Below are 27256 nucleotides of genomic sequence, written 5' to 3' on the forward strand. Positions count from 1 at the left end.
AGGTCACTTTACCTTGCAGCAGGGACAAAGCCTAGAGCCGCGCAGTTAGCACTGTTCAGTGGTGCCTTACGTGCGCTTGTGCAGCCGCGTACATCTGAAGAAATAACAGCCCTGTGTTGGGTTATTTATGCAATATCAAAAAATAATCTGCTTGTTTCTGTGAAGACATGTTTTGTTACTTTTTAAAACTCAGTAAGCAAAGTTCTTGTACTGGTGATGAGACCAGGATTGAAGTCTGCATTATGTGAAGGATTCTTGGTACAAATTACAATGTTAAAATGAAGGGGAATTGTAAAGTATTGGTTTTCTTGTTTCTTTTATTTTGAAGAGTCTCCAGTCAAAGTCGTGGCCCTGTGCGCTGGTTCTGGGAGTAAGGTGCTGCAGGGGACAGAGGCTGACCTTTACCTCGCAGGTAGGACGCGTTTGGGTCTCCTTTTCTTTTCATGTGTGTATCCTTCCCCAACCTTGGTTTATGTTTTATGAGATAAAACATAGATTTTAGAACAGCACTTGGTAGATAAATGGATCTAATAACTATTGTTTGAACCTGAACTAAACAGGAACTACACGGAAATTGGAGACAGGCCATATTTTTTGTAGAGGGGGTAAAATCATTTAGCAATTTATTATTAGATTATATAAAAGACTGATGTTGAGCATTTATTTAACCTGTCTTCTTTCCTACACGATTCATGTCAGTTAATTGGACACCTTCTACCCTCCCACCTTAGCCAGAAAATGGTTCTTACTCAGCCCTACAGTCCGTCATTAGCTCCTATCAGCTCTAGCTCCAGAATCTTCATAGAGCCTTTCCTTTTCTCTCTACTCAGGCATCATCGCCTACTTGAAATACTTCATCAAGTCACTAATCTTGGTCTTCCACATATGCCCCCCAAATGAACTGTTCTTCACAAGTATAAATTTATTGGGTATGATACTATCCTAGCTACAAAGCCTTCGGCGATTTCCTTTATGTGTCGCCTTTTTAGGCGAACCTAAATGTTCGTTCTCTTCCTTGCGGCCTCTGCTTATGCGGTTTTCTCTGGCTAGAATGTCTTTCTGGCCTCTTCCTTTACACTTCAGTGATAAGCTCAGATCCCTCCTCAGAGAAACGTTTCCTGTCACTGACTCCTGCCTTCCTCTCCAGTCCCCGTCGCTTTGTCCTTCAGCTCCAGGATGCATTACTGTCGGACAGTCATTGTTTGGCCCCCAGGCGTTACTTTCTGTCATAGGGGAAAGCATCTGACAGGTGACCTGGCCTCTCATTCAGAGGATTTGGAGGCACCTTGTACACTTCCTGATACCAGCTGCATTTCCACCTCTGTTCCTCCTTAGGGTTAAGAGAGCGGGAGTTAAGAATTAACTTTTTCCAGGGCACCTGGCTGGCTCAGTCAGTAAGGGTATGTAACGTTTGGTCTCAGGGTTGTAAGTTCAAGCCCCACGTTGGGTATAGAGATTACTTAAAATCTTTTAAAAAAATTAGTCTTTTGACTTCTAGGACCGGAATCGAGGGTCTTAACCCCCATGGCTACTTCCTAGGCCTTTGCATTGTTACTCCTTTCCTGCCCCCCATGTCCATGTCCCTTATTATCTGTCTAGCACACCCTCCTTCAGAGGCTGCTGGACTTAATACTGTCACATCTGGAAGTATAGCGGAGCAGTATCTGAGCTTCTTAAAAACGTACACAACCATTACCTGTTTTCTATTCTTCTAAAGACATAAAATTTTTGTAAGTCCTCAAACTTGTACCAGATTGAAATAAACTTCCAGTGTATAAATAATTTGACAAAATAGCTTTTAGCATTATATGACTATTTAATTTTAATATTTATTTTAATTTTTAAAATATTTATTAGCATGAAAGCAAGCGGGGAAGGGGTAGAGGAGAGAATCTTCAAGCAGACAGTCTGCTGAGCATAGAGACCAACCGGGGCCCCATCCCACAGCCCTGAGATCATGACCTGAGCTGAAACCAAGAGTTGGACGCTTAACCAACTGAGCATTTAACTGACTTTAAAACAGTCATGGGGGCGCCTGGGTGGCTCATTTGGTTAAGTGTTTGACTCTTGGTTTTGGTTCATGTCATGATCTCGGGGTCATGGGATCGGACCCCGCATCAGGCTCCCTGCTCAGCAGGGAGTCTGCGTGTCTTCCTCTCCCTCTGCTCTTCCCCTTACTCTCTCTTTCTCTCTCTCTGTTAAATAAATAAGTAAATCTTTTAAAAATGATATGAATTATAACATTTTACTTTGAAAGAATTTCAGATCTGTAGAAAGTTGCAAGGATAGTGCAATAAACTTTCGTATGCCCTTCACTTAAGATTACTAATGGTTATAGGGGCATCTGGGTGGCTTAGTCAGTTAAACATCCGATTCTTGATCTCAGCTCAGGTCTTGATTTCACGGTCGTTCAAGCCCCATGTTGGGCTCCACACTGGGCAAAGAGCTACTTAAATAAATGAATAATAAAGATCAGTAATGGTTATATTTTGCCACATCTGCACATTCTGTGTCATATACACGTTATATATGTCTGCGTGTATATATATGTGTGTGTATAAATATCTATGGGTGTGTGTACAAATATGTTTCTACTTACATGTTTCCCCCAAAACCATTTTAAAATAAATTGTATATATGACCTTTTGTCTTATCCCTAAATACCTCAGCATATGTGTCCTAAGAATGAAGATATTATATGACCATGGACAGTGATCAAATATAGGAATTTAATATTATTAAAACATTTATATAAGGGACGCCTGGGTGGCTCAGTTGGTTAAGCAGCTGCCTTCGGCTCAGGTCATGATCCCAGCGTCCTGGGATCGAGTCCCGCATCGGGCTCTTGCTCGTCAGGGAATCTGCTTCTCCCTCTGCCTCTGCCTGCCATTCTGTCTGCCTGTGCTCGCTCTCTCTCCCTCGCTCTCTCTGACAAATAAATAAATAAAAATCTTTAAAAAAAAAAAACATTTATTTAATATGTCATCTATCTGGAATGCTTCTTTGTCCAGAGCACTGGCATTTTTAAGGGTACAGACCATTTGTTTTGTGGCATATCTCTGTTTGGCACCTGTGATTGTTTTCTTATAAATAATGACCTTTTTTTTTTTTTTTAAGATTTTGTTTATTTGAGAGCATGAGAGAAGGGAGGGTCAGGAGAAGCAGACTCCCTGCCAAGCAGGGAGCTCGTCGTGGGACTCGATCCCAGGACTCTAGGATCATGACCTGAGCCGAAGGCAGTTGCTTAACCAACTGAGCCACCCAGGCGCCCAAATAATGACCTTCTTAAAACTAGGTGTTTTTTGTTTTTTTAAATTATTAAGCAGTATGTGCATAAGGTAAATTAATGCAATTCAAAATTGTTAAAATAGTCTTCCTATCTGGTTATTTGGGGAAGTACAAAGTGTCTTCTTATCTGGCTGACCTTGGACATCTGTGATCTGTGAGGTACCACTTTGAGTATAACTTTAGGGATAAAAAGCACCAGCTCAGAGACCACACACACAGGCCTCTGCTGATGTTCGTCACTCCGCCTTTGAGCAGAGCATGGTAGTATCAGGTCGTTAGGGTAATATTGTGGGAAGACCAGCAGATTGGGAGCTTGCTCCTTGCAGGTATAAATCCTCTCATTTGCTCTTTATTCCCCAGCGACCCTCCGAGCTAGGCTTCTCCCCCGCCTTGCCTTCGGCTGTTACTGTGGAGTCTTTGCAGAGTCTCCGCTTTCATGCCTTCTTAGAGCCTTTGTAAAATAGTCCAGGCCACCAGACTTGTCTCTCCTAAAGCACAGCTTCTAGGTGGGCCCATTAGGGTCTTCTTTCTATTACAGATTTAAATACTTTTCTATTACAGATGAAGATGTTTTAGGCGCCCCTGGGTGGCTCAGTAGGTTAAGCGTCTGACCCTTGGTTTCAGCTCAGGTGGTGATCTCAGTGTCGCGAGGCAGGCACCGCACTCAGCTGGCAGTCTGCTTGAGATTTTCTCTTTCCCTCTGCCCCTCTGCCCTTGTGTCCTCTCTCTAAAATAAATAATAAAATCTTTAAAAAATTAATAAAAATTATTCTATACATGAAATTTCATGTATTGAGGAGCAGGGTGAAGTGTGGGGGTTGGAAATCTCTCAGGGGAAAAAAATGTTATTTTTCTCCTTAAGAACCTTCTCTCAATTTTTTATGCTTTTAGGGCTCTAAACATATTTCAGAATTATGCTTATTATGAGTAAGCCAAATTGTGCAGTGTCTTTTTGCTGTTAAATTTGAAGTCATCAGGGTCGTGGGTGGCTCAGTGGGTCAGATATCTGCCTTTGGCTCAGGTCATGATCACAGGGTTCTGGAATTGAGCCCCGCATTGGGCTCCCTGCTCAGTGGAGAGTCTACTTCTCCCTCTCCTCCCCACTCATGGTCTCTGTCACTATTTCTGTCTCTCTGCCTCTCATTTAAATAAATAAAATCTTTAAGATTTTTATTTATTTATTTGACAGAGAGAGATCACAAGTAGACGGAGAGGCAGGCAGAGAGAGAGAGAGAGGGAAGCAGGCTCCCTGCTGAGCAGAGAGCCCAATGCGGGACTCGATCCCAGGACCCTGGGATCATGACCTGAGCCGAAGGCAGCGGCTTAACCCACTGAGCCACCCAGGCGCCCTAAATAAATAAAATCTTTAAAAAAAAAATTTGAAGTCATCAGATTCACAAATGGGGTTTTTAAAAATTCAGAACACTTGAGTTTTCCCAAAATCTGTTTACAAAAGATGAGATCCTCTTCTACCAATAACTTCAAAATTTCTAGAAATTTTGCCTAGGTCAAAGGAAAATAAATGCCCTGTTTTTATTTATTTATTTATTTATTTTTTACCTTGTCTTTAATTTAGAAATAGCCTTAAAACTCATTTCATCTTTATGAATTAGACTGGAGTTGATACTGAAAAATTTGGTGTTCACAAAGCATAAAGGAGTCTTTGGGAAGTATACCTAGGATTTTCTGGAGGTATTTGTTATTTAATATTTATATGAGAGAGTTTTCTGAAAGCCCCATTTCACTTAACAGTGGTCATTTATTTTATAATGGAAACGTTTGTATTTTTTGTTTTTTTTTTTTTGAAGTAGGCTTCAGGCCCAGCATGGAACCCAATGCAGGGCTCAAATTCATAACCCTGAGCGGAGCAGAGATGAAGAGTCAGAGAAGCTTATAACCAGTGAGCGCCCCCCCACACCCAGGGGCCCCAAATGGAAGCATTTTGAATGGACGTTCTTACGGGTCTGGCAGTAGGAGACACTGTTGCATATGTGGCTTTTAGATTCTTGTTTTCAACGGGCCACAGAGAAAGAATTTGGAATTCTCTGTGGGATGGCCTGTCTCTCTCTAAATTGGAGGACATGGAAGAAAACCTGTACCTAACTTTCTAGATTTGTATATAAAGTTCTGCTTTTTACACAGTGCGAACTTGGTGTTTCTGCAGTGGTGGTTCAGCACCCAGCAGACTGCTTGTCTGGTATTTACGTATTTGCCCTTTCCTCTGGTGGCAGGTGAGATGTCCCACCATGATGTTCTGGATGCCACGTCCCAGGGAATAACTGTCATCCTCTGTGAACACAGCAACACCGAACGAGGCTTTCTTTCTGATCTTCGAGATATGCTGCGTGCTCACTTGGAAAACAAGATTGATATTATCCTGTCAGAGGCAGACAGAGACCCTCTTTGTGTGGTATAGAGCATACTGGAGTAGCAGGAGCACAGCCCCAGCCTGAATGCATAACGTGAATCAGTGCAGCTCGAATCCTCCTGGAAGAACGTCTTAGAATGTACATTATTTCTGGTTTGTAAATCTGCTTCCTCAAATGTTCTGTAGCTCATATGGTAAAAATCATAACAGTGACCATTCAGGAACAAGTATTCATTATAAGAAGAATTAAGATGATTATACAGTGTAAATCGTATTTCATTATAAACTCCTGGAAAGATCCACTAAAATCTGTTTACCTAACATTCTGGGGAAGTTGCTCAAGCAGTCTTCTCCTTAGCTTACTTATAGATGGGATGTGTTGTTCTAGATATTTCTGCCCTTGGTTAGTTTAGAAATATACTTTAAAAAACTTGAGATTGGAACACTTATTTCCAGATAGTGGCCTCTAGAGGGTGATAAGGTCTTGTCTCTACGTTCCCATTTATAGATCACTAATCTTTGACCTTCTGATTTCAATATCAGAATGAGGTTTTGTTTTTTTGTTCTTTAATATACATGATCATTATTCATGACTATTTTATTGCTTTTTAGGTAACTTACCTGAAATTTTACTAGTAATACAGAAAGATAGCTTTTAGAATAATCCCAGTTATCATGCAATATTAATTTCATGCTAGGCATTCTCGGGTATGTTATAAACACTTTCAGTCTGTAGAAACAAGAATGTGGGTATTATGATTTCCATTTTACAGATGATTACACTGAATCAGGTTATGGAGTTTGCCCGAGACCACGTGGCTAGGAAATGATGAGAGTTTGAACACAGACTCAGGTAGTCTGGCTCCAGAGTCTGTGTTCTTAACTGCTGCTTAATGACAAGTGATGATAAACCTAATAGAGGAGATATATAGGAAATCCTGAAGGAGAAATCCATTTTAACTGGGATTTTCTCTGGGAGGTATGGGAGGTTTTTCTTTTGAATTCTGTCAGATTTCCAGTTCCTCTGGGGAGTTTTTTCCTTTGGTAATGACAAAAGCCAGTCTTTTAAAATACTGTGTAAGGGGCGTCTGGGTGGCTCAGGGGATTAAAGCCTCTGCCTTTGGCTCAGGTCATGATCCCAGGGTCCTGGGATTGAGCCCCGCATCAGGCTCTCTGCTTAGTGGGGATCCTGCTTCCTCCTCTCTTTCTCTGCCTGCCTCTCAGACTACTTGTGATCTGTCTGTCAAATAAACTTAAAAAATAAATACTGTCTAAGATGAGAAAGGAAAGAATTTTACATTTATTCTGTAGGACCCTTTTCCTACCAGTCATCTCCTGGAGGATTTGGGATCCGAACTTACAAATTATTCTTGGTGGTTCACATGTAATATTGATTCACCACAGAAAAAAACAATAGGACTGAGTCTTTAGAAAATAGGACTGAGCCTTTAGAAACGCCCCCCAATTCAAGGGTGGGAGGAGGAGCCAGGAGAGAGGTGGAGGAGAATCAGCAAAGCATCAGAAGCCAAGTAGAAAGCTTTGATGAGGGATGGCCGACCTCAAAAGTCGAGCCAATGGAGAGCCCACAGCTTCGAGACTCTGGATGGCATTTTCCTCAGTCATTGCTTGTGTTCTTTGTGCTGGGCCCATGAAGATGCGGGAGTAGGACAAAAGTTTGGATGATACCGACGAGTTTATTGTAATTACCTATGCTAAAGATATGCAGAGGGCTTATAGGGAAGGTTTCCTGGGGACGTGGGGAGGGTAGAATTCAGTCAAGAGGTAGAGCTTGTACAAATACTAGTGTAGAGAAACACACAATGCATTGAAAGAGCCCAAGGAAGTCATCCATTGTTAGGACAGAAAGCAGAGGCAGAAATGATATGGTCAGAGACGCTGCTTAATAGCTTGGGGGCAGTGATTCTTAAACCTTTTTTTCCTTTATGGCATACTGAAGGTAAGACACGATTGCACCTTTAACTAAAATTATTAGTCCTGAAGGTTGTGGATTAAAAATTTATGATTGGACATGCTTATTGCCAAATTGTTTTTTTTTTTTCTTCTTAAAGAATGCCATTGTTACCACAATTGTTAAAGTTTATTTGCTAACATTTCTGAATAACTAAAAATACCCCCAAAAATGTCCTCTGGAGTTTTTTAAAATTAAAGTATCACCAAAGATGAATTATTTTCACTTGTCAAATTTTCTGAACTGTTAACTTTAAGGTGTTGATTGTTTATCTATCTCTTTGCTTTTCAAACTTTAATGTGCAGAAGAATGTATGGAGATTTTTTAAGATTTTACTTATTTGACAGGGAGAGAGCAGGAGGAGGAGAGGGAGAAGCAGGCTCCCCACTGAGCAAGGAGGCCGATGCAGGACTCAATCCCAGGACTACTGAGATCATGACCTGAGCTCAAGGCAGATGCTTAACTGACTGAGCCACCCAGGCGCCCAGAGACGTGGTTTACAAATTCAGACTGATTCAGAAGCTCGAGTGGGGCCCAAGCACTTCTGTGTTCCCAAGAGAATGCTGCTGCCATCAAGGACCACACGTTAGGTAGCAGAAGTAAAGATCGTGACCTAAACACGTGGGCAGGCTCAAGGCCAGAGTGTGCTGCTCTCTGCCGAGATTGTTAGGAGAGTGTGATAATTAGCTTTCTATTTAAACTCATATTTAAAGTCACATTTTCCTTAGCATCGGTTATTTCAAACTTATTTCCAGCGTATTAAGACTACTGTAACTTCTAATGCTATTAACAGCCCATATTTCTTCCTTCACATTCCTTACAACTCCTCTATCTGGCACAGAGCCTTCTACATAGGAAGGGTTCAACAAACATGAATGAGAATGTTTTAACAGCAATTTGAAATCTCAAAAGGTAGGACTCTCCTAAGGGGGTAGTCAGGTAATTACAGAAAGCCCAAGAACAAAGTCATTTGCATAATACTTCTTTTTATTCCTCAGTTTTAGGAGCCACACAGTCTGTGTTAAGACAGACCCTCCCGATTTGTCATCTCTGATGATTACTCGGTACTAAGCTGGAAGTCTTCTCACCTCCTAGAATGTAGGAAAAAAACATTTTGAACAATACTTCTGGCTCCACAATGAATTAAAGGGGAAAAAAATCTTCTAAAGTGGTTTTTTTTTTTAAAGATAAGCATTATCTATTAACCATCCCCTAAACTCACTGATCTTTTTTTTTAATTTTTTTTTTTTTTAAAGATTTTATTTATTTATTTGACAGAGATCACAAGTAGGCAGAGAGGCAGGCAGAGAGAGGGGAGGAAGCAGGCTCCCCACTGAGTGGAAAGCCCGATGCGGGGCTTGATCCCAGGACCCTGGGATCATGACCTGAGCCGAAGGCAGAGGCTTTAACCCACTGAGCCACACAGGCGCCCCCTCACTGATCTTTTATATGAATGAAATGTTCATCTATTAAACTGACGAACATGCTAAGAAAATCCGTTTCTTAGAGTATCACAAGAGCTGACTTAGAACTCTCTGCATCAGGAATACAGTGTTATGTCAACTCGGTAGAGTGTAAGAATGCTTGTTCTGCCTCCCCTGTGCCTTTTTGGGGCCTGTTTATTTGGCCATTTTATTAAGAGCAGCCAGAAAAATCCTTCAGATTTTCAGGTTTGTTCACTCTTGTCAGAAGCAAGGATTGAAGTTGGGAGTCTGAGCAGTCCGGCTTTAACTGGTAAGAGTACGAGGAGCACGGATACTGAAACAAATGCAGAGTGTAGAATAATTCTGCTCAGATCTTCAGATCTGTAAGATGCACTTATAAAATTTTTGAAGGACTTAAAAATATTTTTAGTACGAGGCGCCTGAGTGTCTCAGTGGGTTAAAGCCTCTGCCTTCGGCTCAGGTCATGGTCCCAGGGTCCTGGGATCGAGCCCCGCATCAGGCTCTCTGCTCAGCAGGGAGCCTGCTTCCTCCCCTCTCTCTGCCTGCCTCTCTGCCTACTTGTGATCTCTGTCAAATAAATAAATAAAATCTTTTAAAAAATATATCTGTAGTAAAAAAAACCAGTACTATGAAAAAATGATTCTATCCAAATTGGCTTTTTATTTATTGATAGATTGTTGATACATACTGTTTGCAGATAGTATGGACACAAAAATTATAAAAATAAACCAGTAGATATTTAAGAGCAAATGCAAAATTTGCGTATTAGGTAATTAAAGATTTTATATACTTTTTTATACTCTAAGTTATAAACTAGATATATTAAGCAAAAAAAGCAAGGTGCAAACGAGCACATATCATATGCTACCATTTGTGTTTTTTAAAAGGAGATACAGACACATACCTTCCGTGTGCATAGGATACCTCTGCAGGAGGGAGCTCCTGTCGCCGGTTGCATAAGGGACTGGATCGGTGAAGGGGAAGGAAACTCACTTTTTAGTGAATATCCTTTGGTAACAATTTTTAGAATCAAATTCATGTACTAGTTTAAATATTTTGATTATATGTGACTGAACCCTCACACATGGATTTAAATTATATGCCACAAAGAGAAAGGACTTAAATTCTGAGCATTTTGGGAAACAGTTTCATGAAAGGGGTTTACAAGATAAAGTAGGTACTGCCTCAGCAGTTCTCACTTGTTCATGGCAGTGATATTTTAATGAAGGATTTCATTTCCAAGTATGAAATGTTTTAGACAATATGTGAAGACTATAAGCTGACCAGTGGCCAAAGTTAGCCTTTTTCTCTTTCCTAATGAAGAAGGCTTTTGTAAATATTTAGAGGGCTTGAAATTGTTAAAGAAAAAAACTGAAATGTCTTACAGTGAGTTCTGGGTCTACTTGATAGAGAAATCAAGATTAAAATCTGCCATTAATACGCTACTCACTTGTAAGTTATTGAAGAAGAATGTCAATACAAGAATTAATTGAAGTTTTATTTTCTGTTGTCTTAAAAACAATGACTAAATTGTAGTTCAGGACTGTGTTTCTTCTGTAGCCTGGCTTCTTTCTTGTGTCATGAAGGTGATGACACAGATGGTGGCTGTTCCAAGGATCATGATTGTTGTTCATGTGCTTTCTAAGGTGGGTATACACCCTGTAGGCTCATTATGCTTTTCCCACTAACCCAGCTGAAGAGGGTCATGTCCTCCGGCTCCACCCCACCAGCATGGAGTCTAAATCCAAAAAGAGAAAGCTAGATCACCTACTCTTCCCCAGTGTTACACACCTTTCGTTAAGCCTTTCGAGAACAGTAAGCTGATCTGCCTTCTTTACACTCGTCAGCTCTGACAGAGGAGCAAGTAGATTTATGTGATGTCAGTGTTTTTGTACCTCCGTGCTCTGGAACAAACACATCTGCAAACAGTCCGCTCTGGGAGCGTTTAAAAGGCCCTCAAAAAATTGGGAATAATATCATCTCTAGTATAAAAGAATCCGAAAACATCCAGCTCCAAATAGTCCCTGAGCACACAGTTCATTCCAGCACGAAGTCTCCAGAGAGGTAATGAATGAAAGGCACGTTTTCTCCGACTTGAGGACCACTGCATAGTACGAGAGATGGTGCACCAGCCAGGCTAAATCAAGGTTCTCAGCGACGACATTCCTCCCCTCCCAACTTGAAGTCTTGTACACTGGAAGGATCTAATGTTAGATGTAAACACAACACTTCAGACCAGAGGAGTGGCAGCTGGGGTACAACCCTTCCTTCCACAGAAGATTCAAGAGTAAAGGACAACTTCAAGACTCCTCTTCTTCCTTTTCCAGGAACTCACTCAGCGTTCCACTGTCCACAGGAATTAGTAGGTACTCCACCCCGTCGGTTCCCTGAAAGTGAGAAGACCCTGGATGTTAGTCACTTGTAAAGAGATAGAAGGTGAACCCTGTTGAAAGTTAAACAAAAAAGATGGATTTAATATCTTATATAAATACAGAAATGTAAAGATTAAGGCAAAAGGGTATATAGGCTTATCTATCTAAATACACTGAGTTTATAGTTAAACCACTTCCTAGTGGAAAAGATTAGAGGGTCAGTAGATCTCTTTACGCTCCTGCTCCTGCTCTGCTCTTGATTTCTCTGTCCTTTTATTCAGGTATCTCCACCACCACCCCCCCAAAACACAAACTGCCCCCCCCTTTTAAAAAAATCCCAGGGGCACGTGGGTGGCTTAGTCGGCTAAGCATCTGTCTTCTGCTCAGGTTGTAATCCCAGGTCCTGGACGCCCCACTCTGGGAAGTCTGCTTCCCTCTGCCTCTGTCCTTCCCCTGCTCGTACTCTCTCTCAACTACAAACTTAAATTTAAAAAAAAAATTTTTTTTTAAGTAATCTCCACACCGAATGTGGGCTGGAACTCATGACCCTGAGCTCAAGAGTCACATGCTGTACTGACTGAGTCAGCCAGGTCCTGCCCTTCTTAAATAGCCCTCACTAGACTCTCATTTCTATCACCCAACCTCTACCTTTCCAGAAGAACTGTCAGTAATTGCTGGTCTCCATTTCTTCACCTTTCACCCAACCCAGTCCAGCCTAGCTACTACCACCTTATCATGTCATTAGAAGAGCTTCTGTTTGGACTGCCAGAAATTCCTTACTCCTAAGTCCAATACATATTTTCATCTTTTTGGCCTCTTAGCAGAACCTGTACTTCTGACTGTTCTTTCTTAAAACATGCTTCTCTTAGCTTCTATGACCTCATACTCTGGTTTCCTTCCTGGCTGTCTGGCTATTCCTCCTGCCTCTACACATTTATCTTCTACTTGGCCATTACATGTCACACTTCTAGGCTTAGTTCCTGCCTTCAAATCTCACTCCCACCAATGCCTGCTTTTCGTTACAACCTAAATACACAGGGACTGATCTTCTATCTCTAGCCCAGATCTTTCCCCTGGTTTCTTGTCCTAGGAAAACCCGATTGCCTAGCTGATGTCTCCATTTGGAAATCTCAAAGAGTAAGTCCAAATATACTACAGTCAGGAACTCATGATCTGTCTCCCCAAAAATGTTTCTCACCTAATCTCACCAACTCTCTAGTTCTTCAAGCCAGACAGCAGAAATCATTCTCGAACTTTTCCTTCATGCTCGCATCCATCCGTCAGTTCTTGTCAGTTCTGCCTCCCAGGTGTATCTGAACTCCAGCCACTTTTACTCTTCGTCATCAGCTCTACCTACTACTATTAACACACCTTCCTAGCCGGTCTCTGCGCAATGACATTTAGCACTCCCTACCCCACTCTGCCCCATTCCATTCTCCATACCAGAGCCAGAACAGTTTTTTTAAGGACTTCCCTTAATTTTCAAATGAAGATTAAAATCCCTTCCTTGGCCTAAAAGTAGTGCATGGGCTAGCCCTTACATCTCTTGTCTTTTCAGCCTTGTCCTGGGGGACACTGGCCTTTACGGTTTTCTCTGACCAGTTATCTCCTAGTGTCCTTCTAGATCTCAGAATTAACATAACATGGGAACCCGACTTCTTTCAGAACCGTGTACTTTTCTGATCACAGGACACCACAGTTAAAGCTTTAGATGTGTGTGATTATTTGACCAATATCTGTCTCCTCCATTAGACTCTGAGCTCTATCAGGAAGGAGTCAGGTTTTTGCTTGCTACTGTGTGTTGCTACTTCGTGCTCCATAAAGACCCAGTTAATGAATGTGGTAGAAGGAAGAGAGGGAAAAGGGAATAATTTCTAAGGGCCTTTACTCTGGACTAGAACCTTTTCAAGGGCTGAGTACTTTCAACTTTATCTCTTCCTGCAGAACTCAGATGGCACACTGCCTAAATGGATCCTTGTGACCCATCACGGACGCTGCATTTTATTATCAAAGCTGAGTCAAAGGCATGCTTGTCCTTAAGGTGTTCCTAACATATATCATGCTGTCACAGAAAACTCTCACCTTCTTTGTCCTTAAAAGCTTGTGGTCCCTAAATTCAGTTAACTGGGCCCGAAGTGTCAGATCACTATTGACCAAGAATGCCTCCCGACACTGTTGGTAAAAATCTTGAAAAGAAAATCCTAGAGAGTTCAAAAGGAGATGTGAACATAAGTCAGCACTGAAGACATGACCCCACATATCAAGGAACACAAAAAAAGTGCTGTTGCCGTAGTATGTCAAAGCGTTGTTAAGCATTGCTTTAAAAACAAAACAACAACAACAACAAAAAAAAAAACAACCTCTGGCAGAAGCAAAACTAGAGAACACTTAAGTATTAAACACTGTGGCTTACATTTTAAAGAGAAGTGATTGGCTGAAAATACTCATCTGTGACCAAGTAAAACATAAATCTTGTGGGAGCTTTAAACAGCATGAATAAAGTGGACTTTGAAAGAAGGAACTACTAGTAAGTCAAGAGAGCTGTACGATTATTAAAATATTTATCTAAATGAACACATAATTTTCATCCAAGGGGAAAAAAATCTGCTAAGATGCCCAGCATATGAAATATAAACAATTGGTAGACACATGTCCACAGTTACCATAGGAACTTAGGAAATTTTACACAGGAACAGTAAAAATGGGCCGGGCAGGTCTTTCAAAGTGCCCTGGCCAGCAGCCTACTCAGCAGTGTCTCTGTGGGGTTCTTGAAAGTGTGCCACGTGGCAGACAAACTGATCCCAGAGCAAACCATTACTTGGCTCCTGTGAAACACTGCAGTGCTATTATTAGATTCCAGAAAAAGGAATTTATGGGGTGAAACAAAAGTCACACACAATTTAATATCATAAATATTAGATACCAATGTAAGAAGGGTTATCCTGGTTATCCAGCTGATACTTGATCAGTAGCCTGAAAATGCCCCTAAGGGAAAAAAAAGCAAAAAACAAAAAACAATTCAAATCCAGAATGTTAACATCAAAAGAGAAAAGTAAAACAGACAAAGACAATCTGAACTACTTGGTGTAAACTTTTTGTATTTTCTTCTGTTCCCTTCTCCAGGGAACATCCTTTCTTGGCCTACTTAAAAAGGAGAAGCTTTTAAAAATTTCCTTTTAAGGAAAATCTCAGAATGTTTTTAAGGCTACAGGTTGTTCAAGTTAGAAAATGTGGAATATATAATAAAATGTACAGAGAAAAATACTAATGCCATAACCCTAAAATAACAGCCACTAACATCTGATGTAGAAATCATATTTGTGTGCTGTCTTTTCAAATCTTCGTGGAATGAAGTAGGGTGGAAACACATTAATTCATGCATTTATGTATAGTATACACCATTTTATATCTCACCTACTTACTCATTTTTCCATCATTAAAAAGTCTTCCTAAATTTTTCATATCAATTTAGAAATGTACAAAGCGGAATTACAGGGCTGAAAGCATGCTACACTAAGATTTCCAGGAGTCCTTTGGTGTGGCAGAAACTTTAAACCTTTATATTTACATTTTTACGATAATCTAGACAATAATTACTATCAGCATATTTGGATCATCTGAATGGCCACATTATAAATAGATACTGCCAGTGACTCAGCAGCTAAACGTTGGTTAAAGTTTTTGATCACATTCATACCAAGGAAAGACTACATGATATTGGAGTTTGCATAATGAAACAAAATTTCATAGTTAAAAAAAAAAAAGCAGTGGAGGCTAGTACGCAGACATTTAGGGTATGCCAAACTACAAACTACTCGCATTAGAGCAGTCAGAGTCATCTCTAATGTCGAGTACTCACGCTGCACGGATTCCCAACTTCCCACATAGCAGCTTGCGTAGTCCGTTAACAGTAAGCACAGTTAAGACTGAATGAGACTTTTTCTGTTGCAATTCCATAGAAATTTTGATTACTCATTTAATGCACATTTCAACATTAATGCAATGCTAATCTTCAGGTATACAAAGCAGCTTTATAGAGTAAAAAAACTGATCATTAAAGTGTGAAAAGGGGGCGCCTGGGTGGCTCAGTGGGTTAAAGCCTCTGCCTTCGGCTCAGGTCATGATCCCGGGGTCCTGGGATTGAGCCCCGCATCGGGCTCTCTGCTCAGTGGGGAGCCTGCTTCCCCCTCTCTCTCTGCCTGCCTCTCTGCCTACTTGTGATTTCTGTCTGTCAAATAAATAAAAATTTTTTTTAAAAATGTGAAAAGTATTATACCATTTGACTAGAAGTGCCATTGCTCTTGGGAGGAAAAAAAAGATTTCGCTAGTCTCACCTGCTTCTTTAAGAAACTTAAAACACAATAAAAATCATCGATGTTTGGATTAATTTATAGGTCTAATACATTCTAACTTGGGAGGAGTTAGTTATACTACCTTTATAATATCAGTCCACTCATCCAAGAACACAGTATTTTTCTTCATCTTTTCAAATTTTAGTAATTCTCAACAGGGCTTGTTTTTAAACAATTCATCTTGTTAATTGTTCTAGAATTCTGTGCTTGGGAGGGGAGAATCTACCCTCAAAGCCTTTTTCAACAGGTTAATTATCATGCCCTTTATGTTTTGCCAGTTTATGCTATATCCAGCTTTTCTTAGCTTTTATTAATTCAGATACTCCTCTAGGTGAGGCTGCTGAAAGGGCTTCACTGGAGACATTACAGAGATGTTTAAAACCAAGAGTTTGGAAGTCAGGTAGATTCGGATCAAAATCTCTCTGCCCTTTGCTATCTACCGTATAGTGGTGGTGAGGATCAAAGGAGTTATTTTATGTCATTGGCCCTATGTCTGTATCACAGTGTTCAATATATAATTAAAAATAACCATCAGATTGAAGTAAAACCCATCAAAATTCTTTTTCCTCCGCAATGACCCATTATCTTGAGATGCTCTTATTTAGAAATATAAAAATTAAGAAAAAAAATGTTGACACTACCGTTAAGGAGTCTGCTATTGCATAACCCAGTACTGGCAACTCTATTTTTTACTCTCTTAATCCTGCAAACTAAGTAGAGACTTTAGAATTTTAGAATTGCCATTAAAACCTACTCACGAATATCATATAATGTAGATTTTTTTAGAAAAAGAAATTAGAGTTTTCATTCTTACCTTGCATTAGGGGTAAGGCTTCGTAAGACATGAATTAGGGAACTAAGTGGTAACGATCCAGATTGTTTAACCAGAAGCGAATTCTCATAGGAGGTTTCTTCAGTATAAGGACTATATGTAGTAGTTTCATACCAGAGCCAGTTATAAAGACTCTGCTTTGCATGATCCCACACTACAGCATGTGATTAAAGGAAACAGAAGTTACTAATTAGTGTCATATTATCATGTTACTAGAGTCCACTCTAGGAAAGAAAGTGTTAAATAAAAAATGAGCCCTGGGGGCGCGGGTGCGGCTCAGTGGGTTAAGCCTCTGCCTTTGGCTCGTGTCAGGATCTCCTGGTCCCTTGATCGAGTCCCACATTGAGTCCCCTGCCAAGCAGAGAGCCTGCTTCCTCCTCTCTCTCTCTCTGCTTGCCTCTTTGCCTACTTGTGATCTCTGTCAAACAAAATCTTTAAAAAATAAAATCTTAAAAAAAAAAATCCTGAAAATTTTTCATTTTTGCCATTTCCCCATCCGTATCAGTACCTCACAACTTAATTTCATTGTCAACCAACATGTGGATTTTTATTGTCTATTAACTACAATTTAAAATATATTAGTGTTACCAGGGCACAGGGATTTTCACAAAGTCTCAGAATTAAATGCATAAAATAAATGTTGCAATACCACAAAGAGTAGAAAGAGACCAAAATAATAGTTGGGCTGCTTCTCTTCGTGAAACTTCAGGTGTAAAACACCCCCTTTAGAATCTGAATTTTTTTCCCCAAGAATTATGTTCTGAATCAGACTGAGAACACTTTTACTTTTAGCATGTGACCTTATGCATGCAACAAAAGACAAAGTGTACTGAAAAACAATAAAAATGTTATGATTTACAACATTAAGAAATTTCTTAAGACTGATATCCTGAGAAAGAAAAATGGTAATACTTACTGAGAGGGGCATTGAGGTGATCGATAGATGCTATAAGGTATATGTTACGTAAAGATGACAACTGTCCAATAATTTGCTGGCTTTTGTCTCCTCTCAACATTTGGCTATCCAAATTGTGGATGAGAAGGAAGAGTTCCAAAGAAGAATCTAAAAGGAAAGACTATTCAATTATTATTTATAAGGAGTATTTGTAAAGTCCTTAACCACACCCAATGCCTGTGTATTAAAAGATGTGTCACAGTAGTACGGGACAAAGTAACTATTGCATAGAGGTATGTACTTTATTTGAGAAGATAACAGTTTCCCAAAAGAGGCAACAGGTTATTGAAGTCTTAAGGAAATTCACTGAAAATCAGTGGGGACTGAACGTTAAGTGGAATGGTTAGCACCTGAATCAGGTCATCAGGCAGTTTCAGTAAGGCACCAGGAAATAAGGCTCCATGCATTTTGGGTTGGAGGTAAATCTGTACACGTTGCATTGCAGGGCGGGAGGGGAGAGGGGACAGGCACACACCAAAAGTTCTCTCTTTGCATTAAGAGACAGAAAACCCTGATTATCACAAAAGCCAAAGAAGACAAAAAAGGGTGGGGGTGGAATTTAGGATATTGCTCAAGGCATCAGGAAAGTCAGAGAGGTAAAAAAATGTCTTAAAGGTCAATGAAGGCAGCATTTGGAGGTACTTGCAGAGACCAAGATAGAAGAAGGATGAGCCAAGGCCACCTGTGTTTAGTAAGAAAATTATAGGTGATCTTCAAGCATATAGTTCAGGTAGCACAGAAGTAAGAAGTTAAGAAAAATGTAGAAGCGGGATATGTCTTCAAAAAATCTGAAATCACTGAAATAGGAAAAATCAAATAGTGTGAAAGGGCAGTAGAATCAGGTAAACCTCTTCTTATGCTGGAAGAAGCCCTATACGTGTTCAAAAGCCACTGACAAGTCTCTCCAAAGCTGTTAAGAAATAGGACATAATGGAGGATGAGCCTTTTCGAGAGAGTAAGTAAATTTTTCTCACTGTGGCTAGAGGGACAAGAGACAATATAGGTACAAAGACTGACAACATTTTGAAAGTCAAGATGCCACCATAATCAATAGTACCTAAGTTATATATAAACATATTTCTATTTTAGAATTGAATTACACTTAAATGTTGATATATTTACATTTATATCATATGCATACTACATAATTCTGAATTATGTAATTATATATTCAAATTATATACCCATATGTAAAAACTTTTATATAACTTATATAATTATAATTTATATAATTACAAGTATGTTTTATAGAAACAATATATAAAATAGGCATTATATATGAATAGGCACCTATTTTCATGAGCATATAAACAATATCAAAATTCTCTGTCAGATCAATTATTACTTTTTTTTCCCCCTTTTTTAAGTAGATTCCATGCCCAGCGTGAAGCCTAATGTAGGGCTTGAACTCATCACCCTGAGATTGAGACCTGAGCTGATACCAAGAGTTAGACACTTAAATGAGCCACCCAGGCACCCTACTCCTTTTAATTCTTTAGTGGCTAAGTGGTAACTGTTGGACCCTAAATAATTTTATTTTTAATGTTTTGATATGCTCACATAGCCAAAACATCTACACCAAAGGAAAAACAATAACGTTTCTTTCCATTCCACAGATTTTAGTGTATGAAACTGTTCAAATGCAATGATATTTACTCCAAATAAAGAGATAAAAATGTTTCATAAAAATAGTAAACAATATAAAAATACCAAAGATGCATCTATCACCTGGGGGCATTTCACATGGACCAAGTAAAACCTGAGAACTGTTCTGAAACAACAGGCTTCGGGTTATACAAATTCAGGGCGGTATGAGCAATTCTTCCCTGTTAGGTATTAGTGAAGTTCACAGAAAAACTTCACAGAAAGGACAAATTATTTCAGAGAAACCTAATCAGCATTGAGAGAAGTATTATAATTGAAATAACCCACATTTTTGGATACAATAACACAGATATTCCTTGGTTTCAGATGGGGATATGTTCCAATAAACCCATCCTAACTTGAAAATATAAATCAAAAATGCATTTAATACAGTCAACCTACCAAACATCATAGCTTAGCCTGGCCCACCTTACCTGTACTCAGAACTCTTACGTTGGCCTACAGCTGGGCAAAAACACAAAGCCTATTTTACAATAGTGTTGAAAGTCCCATGTCATTTATTGAATACTGTACTGAAATTAAAAAAGAGAATGGTTGTATGGGTACAGAATAGTTACAAGTTTATTGGTTATTTACTTCCATGGCCGTGTGGCTGATTGGGAGCCTTGGCTCTCTGTCACTGCCTAGCATCACAAGAAGAGTATAGTACCACATATGGCTAGCCCAGGAAAAGATCAAAATTCAAAATTGGAAGTATGGTTTCTAGTGAATGGATATTGCTTTTCCACCATCACAAAGTCAAAAAATGGCACATCAATCCATTTTAAGTTGGGGACCATCTATCTGTACATGAATAAGCAGATGTGTATGCTTAGCTTCACCCTAAAACTAGAGCATCTACTTCACGTTACCTTCTTTAAATCTGTTTACTATCCAGTCTAGCTGATCCAACGCACTGCGGAAAGTACCCATATGATCCAGGACTTCTTCTGTTACAGAATTCAGGATCTATGTCATAAAAGTGAAAGAGGTACATCAATTACTACTTATTCTGTCATATAGGATAAATACAACTAAGAAATCAATCCTTTTTTTTTAAGTTAAAAATGCATTGAGATTTCCCATCAAGTCTGAAAAACCACTTAAAAATCCTACTGGTGCTTAAGGATATCGAATTCATCTTTTGGCCCAAGTTATAGCTAAAATGGAACATGGGAGAACAATAAAGATGTACACGTAAGAGGGTAGCAAAAATATCACCCCCCACCAATATGGCAAACGCTAGAATACCACAGAGCTATCAAAGAAAACGATACAAACATTAAAGGCACTTTTAAAAAGGAATACTGTGCTGGTTAATAGCCAGCACCAAAAGGTTTAGTTTTCAAATGATGAAGAAACACAAATGATCTATAATAAATGCATTATAAAACTACAAACTATTATTTATATTATTACTTTCAGAGTAGCAAAGTGACACAAAAGCATAATAAAACTAAAGTCTTCCATAATCCTGTCCTTCAGAGAAGCACAGTTGATATTTGGTATAGGAAACAACATAACATTCCTCTAAGACTTAATACATTTATCAGTTACAAAGTAGAAAATTCAGAGATGAGGATTCAAAGCTAGAACCCTGAGTCCAAACACATGATCTTAAGCACTATGCAATCCTACTACTGTAAAGGCTAAAAAAATTTGAACATGCCGGAATGAGAAGCACCCTCATTCACGTGGGGGTACGGACAGGCAGGGATATAATGTTGCTCCTTTTAACATTTTTGAAACTTACTGATTTCACACTTATTCCAGGAAAGAAGCCATTGATGACAACATGAATGGAATCTTGCAGCACACTGGTTCGAAACCTTTCTAGTAAATCTCTCTTAGAGCCCAAGCCATAAAGCACAATGTTGAACCCCAGGCTGTTAGGAAAGATAGCATTCATGACATTAAAGTTCGGTACCTCTTAATTTTTTATAATCAACTAGTTTCTTTAAGTTGATGAAAAACACGGAAAGGACTAGGGTAACTGAGTAACTACACCGATTCCCAGTTTATACGCAGGAGAAGCACAGCTTTACTGTGTCCACGCCACACTTCAGTTCCAGCTTCGGGAGCTTTCTTTCCAGCTCTTTATTATCCCTCAAGTGATCACGGGCTGGAGGCAAGGGAGAACAGCAGGGACAAGGCACTAACGGTTCCACAGGCTGAAGCAGAGTTTTAATTGATAGATTAAACAGGAAAGGTTTAGCAGAGGCCAGGCCACAAAGGTCTTGTTAAGTCAACTAATACATTAAGTAGACTTTATTTCAAGGACAATGACCATTTAAAAGCAACTACTCAGGTGTTAACAGAAATGTTCTAAGTAGGAAAGCAGCATGATATTTTTAGGAAGATAGTACTGGCTGATCGTGGGGAATGGACAGAAGGAGAGACAGACCGCCAAAGACTATGGACTTGAATTAGGTATTATGGGGAAAACTCATAGTTGTCAGGACCTTTACATGTCCAGTCAACAGGATTTGGAGTGGTTAGATGTGGAAAGTGATGGAAAAGGAGTATTTCAAAATAACTTTTTTTTGGCATAGGCAACTCCATGAATGGGGTGACATTCATTGTGCCAGGTTGCTGGGGCAGGTGGGAATGATGGGTTTAAGAGGAATTAAATTTTATGTATACTGAATTATTTACAGGACATCCACTTGGAAACCTCCAACATACACTGAGATACCTTTATCTGTTGCTGAGGAGTGATACCTGGGCTGGGCCAGAGACACAACTATGGGAGTTTTTCACTGCGAAAAGCAACCAAAGCCAAGAGAGTCAGAAGATCCAGAACACCAAGCACTATGGGTCAAGCTAAAGCTCGACTCCATGACTGTTCATAGAGGTCAGTCGGGAACAGTATTTACGTGACACCCTGTAGCAACGCAGGGGAGCCTAGAAACAGAAGAAAAGCAATGACCCCCACGCACAGATCAGCAAGGTAGCAGCAGCGGCAAAAAGCGGAATTCAGAGAGTTGGCAATTCTGCTGAAGGGGCTGACTGAGGTCTAGGCTGGGAAGCAAAGCTGAACAAGTTATCAGAGCTGACCTATTAGAAGGAGGAACCGGTCTGTAGGGGATGGGATCAGAGTGAAGAGCTACTTTACAAATTTATAACGAACAGATCTATAAACACTTACTGGGAGAAGCTGAGGTCCTAGCAGGAAGACAAGCATGGCCCTTTGATGTATTATTGGCAAAAGAAAACCAGGATCAATTGGGAAAATTGTGTCGATTTCTGTTTTTACTGCTTGGTGGACCTGCCTTCTTACTTATTCCAGTGACCATGTAACAGTGAGTATACATTTACAATAGCACACTTTTTAAGCACTTCCTTATACTAAGATCCTTTTTAATAAAAGTATAAAAGTAATTATAGCAAAAAAAAAGTTTTAATAATTCTTCTAGTTATTTTAATGGGAATTTAAATTTTAACCTGAAGTATCTGAAAAATGGTAAAATGGATAAACTATTCTAAGAAACAATTTTAAAATGGTAAAGTAATGTTTATAGGACAGATATCACAAAATTCTGAAGATCTATAGTACATGAAAATAGAATGAGATCAAAATAAATATTATATCCTCTTTAGGAACTTTGCTGTAGAAAACTGGACTTAAATGTAACTGATATCAATCTTGACAAATTACATTTTCAAATACTTAATTAGATAAGTAGTAACTGAGAATTCCTTAGGAATTTTTTACCATTCCTTAGGAATTCCTTAGGAATATTTTACCTTTGGCTTTCACATCTGATAAATTCAGACACATTTCTTGAAAACTAGAATTTGAGATGAGTCATACAATATGAAATTTCTACATATGAGTCATAAAATTAGGAAAATACCTATTTTTTCTAATTTTTATATATAAAAATATATTGCAAAAAGTTGACTACAAAAAGAAAATTCAATGTTAAACTGCTTTAACACAGACATATAAATATGTTATTTTACAAGGGTATGAAATGTTGATAGTACATACCGTAATTGCAACATCCATTTATGAAATAATTGTTCATATTGTTGATTTAGTTGTTTAAGTTCAGCAGAAAAGGAAGGAGAAACTTTGCCCAATAAGTTACGCAAAGTTTGCTTTAAAAAAAAAAAAAAGAAAATCATTCTCAAACCATAAACATCAAAATCAGTCCAAACTAAAAATATTTCACTAGAGGTAGAGGTTGGAAGAGGCCAGTGGTAGATATATTACTGTAATCAGGTTTCATAATGAGTGCATTAACGGAATACACGTAATATTTCAAGTATGATTTAAGTGTTTTCTTTAAAAAAATTTTTTTTAGAGAGCATGAGACTGAGAGCAAGAGAGAGCGTGCACATGAGTGCAGGGGGAGAGGGAATAAGAGAATCCCAAGCAGGCCCCCCACCTAGTGCAGAGCACAGTCCAACATAGGGCTCGATCCCATGACCCCGAGGTCATGACCGCAGGTAAAACCAAGAGCCAGACCCTCAAATGAGCTGGGCCGGCACTCCTGTTTTCTTAAAAATTTTTAAGCATCGTTTTCAGTACAAATATATAACACTAAAGAATTTCCCAAGTTTTGTTTAGAACCATTTCCATGATTATAAATTCCAAATACAAGGCTTTAATTTGTAAAAAGATCATTACCATAAGTAGATGATTAAGCCTGCCTCCCAGCTTTTACAACAAATCCAAACAGATTTTTTAATTTTTTTTTTAAAGATTTTATTCATTTATTTGACAGAGAGAGAGAGAGAGAGAGATCACAAGTAGGCAGAGAGGCAGGCAGAGAGAGGGGGAAGAGCCCAATGTGGGCCTCGATCCCAGGACCTTGGGATCATGACCTGAGCTGAAGGCAGAGGTTTAACCCGCTGAGCCATCCAGGCGCTCATCCAAACAGATTTTTAAAAACCTACGAATTTGAAGAAATGTGAAAGCTTATGGTAACAGTGAAATATGAATTCTCAGAAAACATTAAAGGTTCTTTATAATTCACCATTATCACTAGTAAAATAAACTTGTATCATTGTTCCTCTACCAAGAGCAGCTGCTGCTTCTTTTTTAAAGCAGGCTCCACACCCAGGGTGGGCTTGAACTCTTGACCCTGAGATCAAGACCTGAGGTTGAGTCAGTAAATCCCGCTCTACTGACTGAGCCACCCAGATGCCTCATTCACATTTAATTTTTTAAAAATTTTTATTTATTAAATATCTCTACCCTCAAAGAGGGGCTCAAAACAATGATCCCAAGATCAAGAGTCACAGGTGCCACTCCAGGTAAGCCCCAAAGCTGCTTCTAACAAATCCATCTTTGATAAATACAGCAAAGTTTTGTGTTTTTCTTTCAGGTTTTTTTTTTTTTAGATTTTTATTTATTGATTTGACAGAGAGAGACACAGGGAGAGAGGGAACACAAGCAGGGGGAGTGGGAGAGGGAGAAGCAGGCTTCCTGCTGAGCAGGGAGCCCCATGTGGGGCTCGGTCCCAGGACCCAGGGACTATGACATGAGCCAAAGGCAGACGCTTATGACTGTGCCGCGTAGGTGCCCCTAGATTTTAAGGAAGTGACTGGGTGGCACAGTGACATAAGCATCCAACTCTTGATCTCAGGTCGGTTCTTGATCTCAGGGTTGTGAGAGCATGGACAGGACTTAAAATAATAAATGAATGAGGGATGCCTGGGTGGCTCAGTTGGTTGGGCAGCTGCCTTCGGCTCAGGTCATGATCCCAGCGTCCTGGGATCGAGTCCCGCATCGGGCTCCTTGCTCATCAGGGAGCCTGCTTCTCCCTCTGCCTCTGCCTGCCATTCTGTCTGCCTGTGCTTGCTCTCTCTCCCTCTCTCTCTCTCTGACAAATAAATAAATAAAATCTTTAAAAAATAAAAATTAAAAAAAAATGAATGAATGAATAAGATTTTAAGTAATCTCCACACCCAATGTAGGACTCAAACTCACAATTCCAAGATAAGAGTCACATGCTCTACTGACTGAGCCAGCCAGATGCCCCAGTATGGCAAAGTTTTTTAAACAATAATGTAAATAAACTGTGGAACGTACATTGCCCTGTACCCAAAACTTAGAAATTCATGCTGGTGAATCAAATATAGCTCACTGTCTGAAAAGAAAACTCTAGCAAAAAGCTGTATATGCATTTTACCTTGGGGCTACCTTTTTCCCATGATTCTATCCCTTAAGTAAAATATTTTTTTAATACTAAAGGGTAGAGTTGGTTAGCTATGTCTGCAGCCAGTGCAAGACCTTCCCTTCCTTCATTACTGGTAACAGGTGTTCCTTTCATTTTAGCTCTTTCGGCATCTCAGTCCTGTGAAACCCTGCCTTTTTTTTTTTTTTTTAAAGATTTATTTATTTGACAGAGAGAGATCACAAGTAGACAGAGAGGCAGGCAGAGAGAGAAAGAAAGAAGCAGGCTCCCTGCCGAGCAGAGAGCCCGACGCGGGGCTCGATCCCAGGACCCTAAGATCATGACCTGCCTTCGGCTCAACCCACTGAGCCACCCAGGCGCCCCGAAACCCTGCTTTGACTCTAGACTCATTCACCCTTCTCCCATGTTGCTTGTATCGAAATAGATGCACTACGCAGATGTTAGTTCCATCTCCTCCCTGAAATAGTTTAGTTTCTTGACATGTTTTCAGTTGTTTTTGATCTGAGTCTCAATACCGATAAGCCAGCTGACAAAAACAGAAACAATGACATCGCATCATGTCTTCTACGTCACAGCAGCTCATCCTCTATATATCTCCTTCTGTGTCTGTGAGAAACCCTGTATACCCTAGAAAACTGCAAAAATTCTAGTTTAAAAATAGTTAAGTCTCCATGCTCTTGGAGCCAGTAACAATCTCTTCTTGACCCAGATTATCCACCCTACTTTCTACTGAAAAATTTTCTCACTCAAATGGGTTCTCTCTTCTCTCTGGAAGGTGATCAATCAAAACCCTGAATATAACTGGTATTTTTTATAAACTAAGATACCAGAACCATAGTATACAGTAACCTTTTACCTTACGGTACTGAGCTGGTTTGCCGTAATTTCAAGAAGCAGATTCACTCTGCTCTTTGCAAGGTCTGTAACTAAGAGGCCGGTCACAGTCTACTTTATGACCAGTGTGCAGTTCAATGAATATGTGAGTTCAAGAATAACAGAGATTAATGCTGCATGGATATCCAAGAAACTATGGCCCTAATGATTATCATAAATCCTGAAGAAATAATAAAGTACTTAAAGAAAAAATTTTAATTATAGTACATCAAACAGATATCAAGTTAACCATTTACCATTTTGTATAATGAAGTATCTATCAGGTCACTTTAATTTGTGTTTCATTTTATCAGGACAATAATTCGGTTTGTGTAAATTTACCCTTCAAATTTGTTGTTTATGTGGTGTACTTTTTATTTTTATTTATTTATTTATTTTTTTAAGATTTTATTTATTTATTTGACAGAGATCACAAGTAGGCAGAGAGGCAGGCAGAGAGGGAGGAGGAAGCAGGCTCCCCGCTGAGCAGAGAGAGCCCAATGCGGGGCTCGATCCCAGGACCCTGAGACCATGACCTGCGCCGAAGGCAGAAGCTTAACCCACTGAGCCACCCAGGCGCCCCTGCAGTGTACTTTTTAGTTCACAATTTAAAAAAAATATAGAAGCAACATTCTTTACAACATACCTGATCCAGTTTGGCTCGCTTTAGTTTCTGCAGTGTTCTGTCAGAGGTCAAAACTTTTGAACTGCTATGAGCTTCAAAATATTCTTCTACCAAATCACTCTGAAAGCGGATACAGCAAAATCAATTCTTAGTTTCAGATATTTTTAAAATTCTGAAGAATTTTTTTTTTTTAAGATTTTATTTATTTATTTGACAGATAGAGATCACAAGCAGGCAGAGAGGCAGGCAGAGAGAGAGGAGGAAGCAGGCTTCCCGCTGAGCAGAGAGCCCGATGTGGGGCTCGATCCCAGGACCTGGGATCATGACCTGAGCTGAAGGCAGCGGCTTAACCCACTGAGCCACCCAGGCGCCCCAGAATTTTTA

General features: G+C 39.6%; 2 protein-coding genes across 16 annotated transcripts in view; one reads left to right on the forward strand and one right to left on the reverse strand.

Annotated features, from left to right (window-relative positions):
• Positions 1-6801, forward strand: part of NIF3L1 (NGG1 interacting factor 3 like 1) — a 40820-nt gene extending 34019 nt beyond the window's left edge. For 4 of the 6 annotated variants that reach the window (XM_047720698.1, XM_047720700.1, XM_047720702.1 and 1 more), the window contains exons 6-7: positions 329-412; positions 5520-6800. In XM_047720698.1, coding sequence (XP_047576654.1) covers positions 329-412; positions 5520-5704 — 269 coding nt within the window. In that variant the 3' untranslated portion in view covers positions 5705-6800. Of the gene's footprint in view, positions 1-328; positions 413-5519 lie in introns of all 6 variants that reach the window. The other 2 variants (XM_047720699.1, XM_047720703.1) reach the window with 1 other exon arrangement.
• Positions 6802-10262: 3461 nt separating this feature from the next.
• The window catches only part of ORC2 (origin recognition complex subunit 2), a 45845-nt gene continuing 28851 nt past the window's right edge, over positions 10263-27256 (reverse strand). For 9 of the 10 annotated variants that reach the window (XM_047720694.1, XM_047720690.1, XM_047720688.1 and 6 more), the window contains 9 exons: positions 26894-26992; positions 23220-23329; positions 20979-21111; positions 20098-20194; positions 17543-17689; positions 16609-16780; positions 14366-14427; positions 13525-13643; positions 10263-11457 (listed from right to left, as the gene is read on the reverse strand). In XM_047720694.1, the coding sequence (XP_047576650.1) occupies positions 11371-11457; positions 13525-13643; positions 14366-14427; positions 16609-16780; positions 17543-17689; positions 20098-20194; positions 20979-21111; positions 23220-23329; positions 26894-26992 (1026 nt within the window). In that variant the 3' untranslated portion in view covers positions 10263-11370. Of the gene's footprint in view, positions 11458-13524; positions 13644-14357; positions 14428-16608; positions 16781-17542; positions 17690-20097; positions 20195-20978; positions 21112-23219; positions 23330-26893; positions 26993-27256 lie in introns of those variants that run through there. The other variant, XM_047720695.1, reaches the window with a different exon arrangement.

Source organism: Lutra lutra, chromosome 3 (genome assembly GCF_902655055.1).
Source record: "Lutra lutra chromosome 3, mLutLut1.2, whole genome shotgun sequence".
NCBI classification, from domain to species: Eukaryota; Metazoa; Chordata; class Mammalia; order Carnivora; family Mustelidae; genus Lutra; species Lutra lutra.